General features: G+C 36.1%; 1 protein-coding gene across 1 annotated transcript; it reads right to left on the bottom strand.

The window, feature by feature from the left end:
- Positions 1–8,959: 8,959 nt before the first annotated feature.
- On the bottom strand, positions 8,960–9,908 carry LOC101836668 (olfactory receptor 5M10-like). Its single transcript, XM_005065058.2, is given in 2 exon segments — positions 8,960–9,661; positions 9,663–9,908. Coding segments are annotated over 2 exon segments (948 nt in total).
- Positions 9,909–12,705: the final 2,797 nt, after the last annotated feature.

The following is a 12,705-nucleotide window of genomic DNA, read 5'->3' as shown; positions in this document are numbered from 1 at the left end:
TCGTGCAATCTCCAGACACTCTAGAGGTAGAAGCAGCTAGATATATGTGAGCTTGAGGCCTGCCTGTTCTACAGAGTGAGTGCCAGGAAAGGCTCCAAAGCTACACAGAGAAACTGTGTCTTGAAAAAACAAAAAACAAAACAAACAAACAAACAAAACAAATACAACTATCTTAGAACAAATGAGGATTTTTCATGAAAATATTAGCTTATGGAACCACAGGGGTTTGAACAATGTCCTCTTTATCACTGTGTAGGAAGGGATGAATATATAAAACCACAAATCTTATTCTTCATGCATCACACTCAGACAACTGTGTGTTTGTTCTCCAAATATATATTTGAAGAACATGCATATGATGTGGATTCATCAGTAACATGTCAATGTCAAAATATTAATAGAATGGTCATGGGCACCTTAGCAAACAAATACATTTTATAAAGTGATAAGACAATAGACAAACATTCAAGATAAATTTTTACTTACCAAATACAGAAAATATCCACTGTTGGATATGTATGTACCATATATTATAGCAACAAGGTAGAGAAATCTATAACATAATTATTTAAAATAACCCCATGGGTTTCAAAAGTAATTCTAAAGATCCAATTAATATATTCTCTGATTCTCAGAGGCAGAAATTTAATTCAATGGTTTGAGGAACTGATTTTCCTTTGGGGCCAAATTCTCAACTGAGTTTCTGTGTATATAGCTTTCCAGAGTGTTCATATAATGCAAGTATGGTTAGAAAAATATATTGGCATCATATTAGCTTTTTGCCAAAGATCAAGTAGAGTATCTCTTCGTATCAATTTAACACCTGTTACACACTTAATATGAAGAAAATATGTTAAATCAACTTTTAGAATTATGGTTTGACAATTCCAATCAAATGTCAACCTGATACTGCAGCATAGCCTGAGCCAATTGACAGAAAGAACTAAAATTAAATAAATTGTGTGCTAGAAATTTCAATGTGTAAGCAAATAACCTGAGAATTATACTTGCTTGATTTAATAAGTCATGGGGAAGAAGTTTTGCTTTTGGAGAGGTGTGAAAAAATAGTTTAGAGGAAATTTCAGCAAATCCATTTAACTGTTATGAAAGAACCAATCTAGCCTGGGGGTTTTTACAGCAGGGCTTCAAAACATAGGCTGGCATTAATTTGACCAGTAAAGTTATATTTTCAAGACACTAAGAAGCACAGATGTGTCTGAAAAACGTAATCATTTGTCTTTCAATGTGGATATAAATAGCAATCAAATGATTTGAATGTGTCAAAATATAGATGGTGACTGCAGGAAGGCATCCTCAATTTCCATAGGCATCCATTAAATCTATATTTGTAAATCAAAGTGTATTACTTTTCATTGTAAAACTGGAAAATTTGGCATTTTCCAGGTGAATCCTTTTCAACCTAAGTATCAAAACTTTCTCTACTCCCATTTAATGTGAAGGAAAATTAATATAAAACAGTATAACTTAGTTCCCGGATTCCAGCATCCTACTCTGCATGGAGAGATTTGAACCTAATATCTCTAATGACATGCCTCCCATGTTCTAACTGAAATCTCAGATGACGAGAATACCAAGGATTATGATGAAACAGAATGATTGCATAGGAGTTATGACTCACATCGGACTTCATCTTGGTACTATTTCCACTCTGTTGTGGGATTTCATTCCACTAATAGTTTGTGGTACCAGCCTTAGGGTGTGGCTTCTGTGTGCAGACATGATTTTTGCAAGGAGTATGAGGGGTCTCACTCTTTGTCTTGGGAGGTCAGAGCAGAAGCAATCCTTGTGGTCATTCACATCTCCCCTGAACAGAACAGCAGGACACAGCAGCTGAACTCACAGCGGCTTCCACATTGTCCTGTATTTGTGAGTCTGTATTTTCCATTGAATCCCTATAATATTTTTTCAAATTCCCTCATCACACAAGGCTAAATATTGTAATTGTAATTCTTGCTTGATAGCTGCTACGTTATATGTAATTTTACTATGTTAATATTAAAACCTTTATTATTTTGACAGATTTTTTCTCTATGCTGTGAATATTCATTGTTTTTATTGGTTGATGGAGAAAGCTGTTTCAGCCAATGGCCATGAAAAATATAGATAGTCAGGAAATCCATACAAAGGCACAGAAATAAGGGAGATACCATGTAGCTGCTGAGGAAGCAAGATGTGAGGTAAGAGGTCACAAGCCTCATGGTAAAATATAAACCATTAGAAATGGGTTAATGAACAGGTATAGCTAACCAGTGAAAAGCCCAAGCATTGTTCAAACAATTATATTTAATAGATTAGCCTCTGAGTAATTATTTCATAAGTTGTTATGGAGACTTAGTGGGTAGGAGAAAAACTGGTTCAGTGATAATGTGTGAGACATAGAAGAAACATTCAACTACTCCACTGTGCTGTGTTCTTTTTCTCTCAGCAATGCCTTATTTGTCTACTTAACTAATTACTACTTTAACTGATGTCTACCTAGCTACTGTTGTCGTTTGAATGTAATTGTCACCTGTAATTTCACAAGGAGAGGCACTACTAGAAGGTATAGTTTTGTAGGAATAGGTATGGCCTTGTTAAGTATGTCACTGTGCAGGTGGGCTTTGAGAATTTCTTTGCTCGAGCTTCACTCAGTGTGACACTCAGACTACTTCCTGTTGCCTAAGGGTCAAGATGTAGGATTTTCAGTTCCTTTTCCAGCACCATGTTTGCCTGCACACCACCATGTCTCACCAAGATGATAATAGACTAAACCTCTGACACTGTAATCCACCCCTTTATAAGGGTTGCCATGGCCATGGTGTGTCTTCACAGCAATAGAAACTGGAACTTACAGCCTTCATAATAAAATGAAGACCTATGGAGGAAGAGATCCAATTTCAACCTCAAGTATGCACATACACACACACACACACACACACACACACACACATGCATACACACAAGCATACACACACATACACTTGTATGAATTAAAAACATTTAGCAATCAATTCTGAGTCTTTAATAGTGCATCAGTGTCATATTAATAAAGAAATAAAAGCTTAGCTTGTCATACGATTAACTGTGAAATCCAAGGCAAGTAAATTGTTGATGTTATTCTATTAAAGACGGGTTAAAGAAAGAAGCTGAGTACACAGTAGGGCAGCAGTCTCACATCTTAAGATTATGTCATTAATTTTATTTCAACAAAATTGTTTTTGTATTAATTGTTGATAAAATACAAAATAACAAATCTTATAAAAGTTAACAAAGAATGAGTCATGCTCCCTATGTCTGTCTGTTGTAGGAGTCTAAATCTGCTGCTGCCTGAAAGCTGATTTATGTGTGTGTCATGTGTATGTGGGTTTCCTTGTGGTTATTTATAACAAAAGGACTTCACTCTGTTGTTACTTAAAAGCAAATAAAGCATAATATGGGATAGGAATGTTATCTATTACAGAAATTTAAACTAAATTTTACAAAGGATTAAGTCACTGGGTCCAGCTGATCCCCACTGACCCAAACAACAAGCAGCACTAGAAGAACACCATTGTTTGTCAACCTTTATCCATAAATGCTGCTTTCAAACTTTATTGTAGATTTTAGAAGGCTGTTTTGAATCTCTGCATTTGATGCAAATGATATACATGCACTGATTTTGGTTAAGGGCAAAGAAGCACATGAAATTTAAGATTACATCTATGCATTATCTTAGATTATAAACTGAATAACCTAAGAAAATCAAGGCAAGTAAGTTTGACTGTTATGTCATTTCTTTAAAAGCAGTTAAAAAGAAGACTGAGCACACACTAGAATAGGACTCTTTTCCCCATTTTTTAAATTTAAATTAGAAACAAGTTTGCTTGACATGTCAATCTCAGGTCTCTCACCCTTCCCTCCAACAATCCTCCAATCCCCCACCTGATTCCACTTAAGCTCCACAGGGAGAGTGAGGCCCTCCATGGAGAATCTCCAAATTCTGTCATTTTATTCTGCGCAGGATCTAGGCCTTCCCCCATGTGTCCAGGATGAGACAGCATCCCTCCAAGTGCAATGGGCTCCCAAAATTGATTTGTACACCATGGCTAAATATTGGTCTACTATCCAAGGACCCATAGATTGCGGAGGCCTCCTTGCTGACACCCACATTTAGGGGGTCTGGATCAGTCCCATGCTGGCCTTTCAGTCCAGTCTGGGGTTCAAGGGCTTCCCCTTGTTCAGGTCAGCTACTTCTGTGGGTTTTACCAGCCATGTCCTGACTCCTTTGCTCATCACTCCTCCCTCTCTGCAACTGGTTTCTCAGAGTATGGCTCAGTGTTTAGATGTGGGTGTCTGCCTCTGCTTCCATCAGTCACTGGATGGACACTCTAGTATGGCATATAAGGTAGTCATCATTTTCATTATCAAGGGAGGGCATTTAAGGTAGTCTCTCCACTAATGGTTAGTTTGCCAGTTGGTGTCATCTTGTAGCTCTCTGAAAATTTCCCTAGTGCCAGATAGAAAAGGACTCTTAGATGTTAAGTCAAGATGTATTTTTAATTCTGTCTGTGAGGTGAAGCAAAAGTTCCATTCTCTAAGATGTAACAGACAACAGAATATTGCATTGCTATAGAAAGGGATTTACACCATGTAAATGCATAACAGATTATTGCTGTAGAAGATGATTTTATTCTTAAAACATATATTCCTCTAATTTCAGATGCTTTTCACACTTTATTTGAGCCTTATCATGGGGATAGCTTGTTTTTAAAACTCCTTTGCTCCAAACATTCAGCAGCGTATGTAATATTTTAGGATGTTTTGACACTATTCAGTTAATTTCACTAATTTTATTTCATAAAATTAATTGTTTTTGTATTAATATTTAAGTAATATGCAAAATAGTAAAACTTATTATGAAATTTGAATCATGCATGTCACTGTTCTAGCTTCATATTCATGCTCTCACCGTCCGTATGCTCCTCTCATATCTACTCTGTATTCTTACTGTTCTGCCATCTCAAAAAAAGTCCCTATCAACAACCATGGTATTTGTGTATGTGTATGCATTTGTGTGTCTATGTTTGTTTGTCTCTCTCTGTGTGTCTATGTCTCTCTCTCTCTCTCTCATGTGTGTTTTTGTGTGTGGGTGTGTGGGTGGGAGGGTGAGTGGGTGCGGGTATGTGTGTGTGGGGGGTGTGTGTTAATCCAGACTATCCTGCCTTTCTGAGACTGTCTTAGTTTGCCTTTTTCAGAGATGATAACTCTGTACAGGTGTCTGATAACAATTTTCCTTTTTGTAATCTTTGAGATAATTTATTAACCATACAATTCACCACTGAAAGTGCAAAATTCAACACTCTATAGTATTGTACAGATATTAAAATAAACTAATTTTAGGATAATTGAAAAAAACTTTATTGATCCTTTGAGGACTTCACATCATACTTCTCAATCACATTTATCTCCAAGTCCAATCATATCCACCCTCAACAATTGCAAGCTCCCCACCACAAAATGAAATAAAATAAAATAAAATTGAAAAGGAAAAAAATCATGGAAGCTGTGGCATGGCTCAGTGAGCCATCAGTATACCCATTAGTCCATAAAGTTTTCTTACAAGTGTTAATTGTTATTAGTTACTGGTCTGGTTTGAGGCCTCTGTCTTCTGTTACACTATGGATACTGGACTGTCACTGGGGCACCTCTTGGATATCCTGTTGTGTTGTCCTGTGTAGTGGAGATCTTGCAGCTTTGTATTTGCAGGATCAGTCCATTTGCATGCTCCAATGTGCTTCATTTTCATTTTTGGGGTGAGCTAATTCATAGCCCTGGAGGGTCACTGGGTTCTCAGTCAACAAGCTCTCCCTCTTCCTCACCATCAGAAAGAGATGTCCAGCACTTCTCTGGCTATCTTACCCAGTACAGCAGGAAGCAAGAGGGTGGGGACAGTTCTCCTGCTCTCACACCCTTGGGGCCCACTCACCTGCATCCACACAAACAGTGCAGGCTCTACTGTATTGTCCTCACACATTGCAGAGCCCACTCTCCTGCATGCTGCACATGGTGATTATAGTCAGGGCTACCTCTTCTACTTTCTTGCCCCTGACTCCAGCTCTCTTACCTGCCACAAGTGTTGAAGGGCAAGAGGAAGAGCATCTTCCTCTCCCCCATGTCATCACATAGCAGATGAGGGGGCACAGGGACATCTCTCCCATTTGTATGGCCAGCTCATCTGCATCTTCACCAACAGACTCAGCTTTACTGTGCTGCCCATGCAAGGGGAAGGGCCCAGTCTCTAGAATGCTGCAATGAATAGAGACAAGACCAGCTCTCCTGCTTTAAAGACCTCAGGGTCAGCTCACCTATCTGCCATAGGCATCTTTCCCTCATCACCACATGTAAGACGATGGGTGGGGACAGCTCTCCCACACTGAACCTCTTGGGGCCTTCTCACCCAAGCTCTATCAGTAGAGACAGCTCTATTGTGCTCCCCAGGAGAGTATGCAGTGCTTGTTCTCCTGAGTACTGCAGACAATGAAGGATGGGGCCAACTCTGTGTATCCATATCCTCACCACAGTGAACTAGCTAGAGCCACAGACATCAAGATAGACTGTGGCTACAGAAGGGTCATGGGTATAATATATAATATTGGTATAATATAATTTAGTATGCCATACCACTGATATGCAGACCCTATTTCTCCCATCTCCAGGAAAGTCTCTGCAAATACAAGTCAACAACTCCACCGCAATTCTACTTTGAGATAGAAAGTAGACAATCCATTATTTTGCATCCTCCTTAGCATTGAGAACCTTCTGATTTTTTTCAGGTAGACATAGTGTATATTAAAACATAATAATTGAGATTTAAAATCATTCAAAATGTAACAAATGAGATGGTTAAAGAGATTTAATAATGTATTCTGAGATCAATTCCTGGGAATCAAAGAATGGAAGGAGAGAATCACCTCCTGTGACCCATCTTCTGACCTCTGCATACCAGCTTTTGGACACTTGTGATTCTCTACCCTCCACACAAGCACAAAATAAATCAAAGAAAAAGTATTTTAAAATATATAAAATATCTTCATCTAGGCCTCCTGCTTTGTATTCCTGCTGAGGGAGACAAATTGGAGAAAGGGAAGAGTGATTGATTATATGAGCAAGGGTGGTCAAGATTGTGACAGCAAAACCCACAGAGACAGATGACTCAAGTTCCTGGGAGCTCTTAGACTATATGAAGCCTACATGTCACCTAACTAGGCACTCTGCATGTGGAGACAGTTGTGTAGCTTGATCTGTCTGTGAAATCCCTGTTAGTGGGATCAGGATCTATCCCTGGTGCATGAGCTGGTTTTTGGAGCTCATTCTCTATGGTAGAATGACTTGCTCAGTCTTGATATAGAGGGGAGGGACTTCGTCCCGGCTCGCCTGACTGTGCCAAACTTTGTTGACTCCCCATAGGAAGATTTACCCTTTCTGAAGAGTGGATGGGAGGTGGGTTGGGGAAAGTTGGATGAGGGGAGGGAGGAAGAACAGCAGTAAATAAACAAAATGCATTTAAAATCATATATATATATGTAAATTCAAAATATTTAATTCAGAAATTCTGGTTCCAAGAATGCATCCTAAATGAAGAGAAGATTTAAACAGAGATTGTATGACTAAATAAATTTTACATGGATGTCACAATAAAATGATTTTTACATAACTTTAGAAGATGTCTTTTAGTGTAAACTACAAGTAAATATTGTTTTGGTTGCTTATGTCTTTCAATAGTTATATTTTTGTTATTCCATATTTGGAATATATTTTTATGAAGACCAAATGAAAATTACTGGATATAAATCAATGAATTGTTTATGTATTTAAGTATACACATGATACTTTCCTCTGAAAATCATGTATCACATAAGATTTCAATTTCATTTTACAAGTGTTTTCAAAAACTATGAAAATTAATTTATTTAAAACAAATATAAAGTGTATAATTTACATCACTCAAAGTGTTAGATGTAAAGATCATAAGTTTTTTCTTCAGATTTATCCTGCCTTCATAGTTCAAATTCCTCTAATTCCATATGAATCAGTAAAATAATTTTAAAATAAACAAAATTATCATGTTACCCAGAAACATCAGAAAACTCATTCTTAGATATTTCTAAAAAATCATAAACAGCATAGACTTCTTTAAATTTTCATTCACATCAGTACATGAATGGTTTAACATTATGAAAACATTATCTTCAATATCCCATTCAGCATTCTGATGAGTTGAGAATTGATGGGTCCCAAAGTTAGGATAACAGAGCAGGAAAGAGAAAATATAGGATTTTCATTTTTACTTTTGTGTTATTGATAGAAGCTGTGTAAGACTATTAACTTCTGTGTCAAGATTCCATATGCCATAAACAAATGCAATGATTCCTTCACTGTGAAATTAATAATATAAGTGAAACAGTTATACAAAATGAGAATTAAAAATTGTTTTGAGTAATAATTTTTTATTTGCTTCACACCATTAGATTGATGAGAGAGGCATTAAAGCAATCAATGTGTAGTGTTCCTAATAGTAGAAAAAATTCAACAATAGTAAACTAAAAACCTACCAAATCATTCACTGTTTTTTGCAATTTTTTTATACCTTCAAGCATGTCATCATTCCTAGGGTATGATTTTACCTTGTTCTCTTTAGGACAAGTTGGATGGAAACTAAATTTCATATAAATTTAAACAATATCATTATATTGAATCATTAATAGTAAGTAAATAATACTTTGAAATTTTTACTAATTTCAATATGGTAGTTTTATTGGAAAAGTGGAACTAGAAGGTATAAAGCACAAAACAAAATTGTAAGAAAAAATGTCTATAACAGGTATATGCTGTTATACAAGTCATAAGTCTGAAATACTAGCTTTGTCCTACAAGGTTACTATGTCATCAGAGATACAACTAACGATACATAAACATCATCCTAAACTAAATTTTTCTGACAGAAATTTCCCTTAATCAACTGCGTCATAGCATTGATGACATCCTTATTCCTTAGACTATAGATCAAGGGGTTCAACAATGGGCTCAAAAAAGTGTAAAACACTGCAATCACTTTCGATTCCCCTATAGTTTTCTCAGATGGGGGCTTTAAATACATGCAGAAAAGTGTTCCATAATATATAGTGACTGTGGTCAGGTGGGAACCACAGGTAGAAAAGGCTTTTTGTCTACCTTCAGCAGAATGGATCCTCAAGATGGCTGCAAAAATGCAAAAGTAGGATGTAAGAATGATAAAGAGAGAGCTTATGAGAGTAAAGCCAGCTACCAGGAACATGGCCATCTTTTTGACTTGAGTATCAGAGCAGGCCAGCATGATGAAAGGAGGGTCTGCACAGTAGAAGTGGTTGATTTCACGGGAACCACAGAAAGACAATTGGAAAGTAAGCAGAGTCTGAGAGAGCCCATTCAGGAAGCCAAACACATACGGGAATGTGACTAGAGAGACACATACGTTCTTGGACATCCTAGTACTGTAATGCAAAGGACTGCAAATGGCCACATAGCGATCCAGTGCCATTGAAGCAAGGATATACAACTCAATGGTCACCAGAGCAATGAAGAATAGACATTGTGTGAAGCATCCACCATAGGAGATTGCCTTGTCTGAGATGAAACCATGCATGCAGCATGTTTGGAGTAACATTGGAAGAATAGCAAATGTCTACAAAGGAGAGGTGTCCGAGGAAGAAGTACATGGGCGTGTGCAGGTGGGAATTGGTCCTGATCAGCACAATCATGCACAGGTTTCCTGCCAGTGTGATGACAAAGATGAGCAGAAACACCACAAAGAGGATCCTCGCCAGAACTGGGCTGTCTGTCAGTCCCACAAGAATGAAATCCATGCCTGCAGTGTGGTTTAGGGAGGCCATTTTCTTACACTTGGCAAGTTGAAAATGACAAAAAATGTGAGCAGTACCTTCTCATTTAATGATGAATTGAGTATTCATGAATGACTGATTATTTGTTCATCTGCAGCTCAATTACCTTTCTCACCAAATACTTCCAAATACCTACATATCATACACAACCTGTATTTTTTTGGTAATCTGTTTCTGATTTTTCTTTTCATTGTATCTATCTTAAACACAGAGCAGACAAGCAAAGAAAATTGAAGTCTCACTGTCTTTCTTCTTTGTCAGAATTGTATGCTTATTCATCATAGATGTATACTTTTACATCCATATTTATACATATATACCTATTTTTTAGCAATGTCCATGTGAAATTAATTTATATATATTTTAACAATTCATCTTAAGGAAAAATTTTAAATGTATGTCACTTAATCATTTTATCATGCATATGGGAAATGAAGAAATATGTGTTTCCAGTTTCTGAAGCTCCCATGTCCTGTATATTTGAAGGTGGAATAAAATATAAACATTCAATGCAGCATGTAACTCTCCACCCACAATAAGAGAATGAAGAGTTCATGCAGTTCTGAAAATCGTCTCTTAAAAATTTATTATAGTCTTTTATAATCAAAGCAAATTTTCAACAGACCATGGTGCTAGTTGCATGAATCCTCAGTAACCTGGGTGGTTACAGAAGGAAGATTGGCAATATCTGGTTAGCCTTGGGATAATTAATCAACATAAAAAAACTGTGATTCCAAAATCCAAACCTCCACCAGCACCATCACTAACATCAAAGAAATAATGCAAAGAAACCAAGAATTGTTTCCATCTGGGATGTTTATTAAAATATTAACTCCTGTGCACTGCAAACTCCATTTTTTGACATTACTCAACAATATATGATTATAGCCATCATTCTATTTTATCGTGATAGCCCTCCATTATATTAGAGTCCTCATGGAATGTATGTTGCAGAGCAAAATGAATAGATATTAATTAATACAAAAAGCTATGCAACAAATTTTCAAAGGAAAACAAGTTATGATATAAAAAACAAAGGTGGGAAGGTTTCAGATGGAATTTAAACCCTCCATGACAGGATATTTGAACTGTCAAAAGGATATTCAAGTGTCTAGAATAAGATCCATCTTTACAGTGTGAATTTCTGTGTGTGTATATATTCTAACCCATTCATAAGCTAATTTGTTTGGGAAAGCACAGATTCTTAATGATGATGTCAATTTCAATATGATCTATCATTTGAGATGTCTATGTATTTATAATATTATGATAAAATCGTCTTTATTTAAATGCATTGTTTATCTGCTTCTTACACACACATATAATAATGGATATTTTGAGTCACTAAGATATACTGACATATGTATAAAACGGTCAAGAGCAATAGACAATATATTTATCCACAATGATAGATACTAGTCTATACATAACACACAAATATATTATAGCCATCAAATACCAAACCTAACCTACCTGTAAATATTGAGCTCTTACACATCATACAAAGAAGGAAGATTTATAATATATTTTCTTAGTATAATCCCGTAAGTGTTCAACACAACTTTAAAGATCCAATTTAAATGTTCTTTGATCCTCAAGAGAATAATCTTAATTACATATTTTGAGGAGTTGTATTTACCTATGAGGCCAAACTCTTCATAACATGTGTAAACAACTATGCCTCTCTGCCTCTCTCTGTCTTTTTCTCTGACTGTGTGCGCATTTATTTATCTATTAATTTCAGTAATAAAAGACAAGGAAATATAGGTAGATACTATTTTGTATATTTACTATACAAATGTAAAAGAGACGCTTCCTGTAATCTCTCATATTTCTCTGTTCACACTAAGAAGAAATCATTCAATGAGATTGAGAGATAAGGTGTAAGAAGGCAGTTTGGAGGACAGATTATTGAAAGAGTAAAGTACAAATACAATCCTTCACTTGTTCCCCATTTTTTGAATTTCAATGAACTCTATGATTTAGTTTCTTTTGTTTTTTCAAATTAATTCTATTTATACAATTTTGGTATAAAAGTACATTTTGCTTCCTTAGCGTCAAACAAATAAAATTATCCATTGGATATTTAGAAGAAGAAAGCTAATCATTTGCAAAATATATTTTTTCTCCGAAAAAAGAACTAATATTGTTTGCCAAAAGAAACTTAAATAAAATGGCACAAAGAAATTGTCAGTATGCAGAGCACAGGAAATTATTGTTTTGTAAATAGTGACATGAATGTTCTGGCAGAAACCAAACACTTTCTGATTTGATTAAGAACCTTCTTCACAAAATGGCTACTGCTTATGGGACCAATAACCCATGACTGAAAAACGCATAAACCAAGGACATAACCTGATACTTTTTCTCTGCTAAATGAACATATTGTTAAAGTTCTCCCTAAGTTCTTATCATTAAATTCATATATCAATGAACAACTGAATTCTTATCAGAGAAGCTTACTTTTTGTAGTAGATGGAGAATAATAAATATTCTTAACTGGTCAATGTGTTAGAGTAAGATACTGTGAATGCTACTATAAATGGAATATTTATTTCACAGTCCCTCCCTTCAAGACTCAGGCATCATTGGATGAGGAAATGGGAGACTGCAAGAGTCAGAGGTCCTGAGAATCTGCAGCAAAGTATGTTTTGTTGGACATAATAGGACTGTTGAAGAGATGAATTCGCAGTGGCTGTGTCTGTAACCCCAAACCTGCAAAAGTTCAAGCCAGATGTTTTTATTGCATGGAATACTAGAAATATCACAAAATCAGATACTGTAGCTC

Source organism: Mesocricetus auratus, unplaced genomic scaffold (genome assembly GCF_017639785.1).
Source record: "Mesocricetus auratus isolate SY011 unplaced genomic scaffold, BCM_Maur_2.0 Super-Scaffold_100004, whole genome shotgun sequence".
NCBI lineage: Eukaryota > Metazoa > Chordata > Mammalia > Rodentia > Cricetidae > Mesocricetus > Mesocricetus auratus.
The sequence above is the reverse complement of the archived record's forward strand: the minus strand, read 5'-3'. Positions and strand labels throughout refer to the sequence as shown.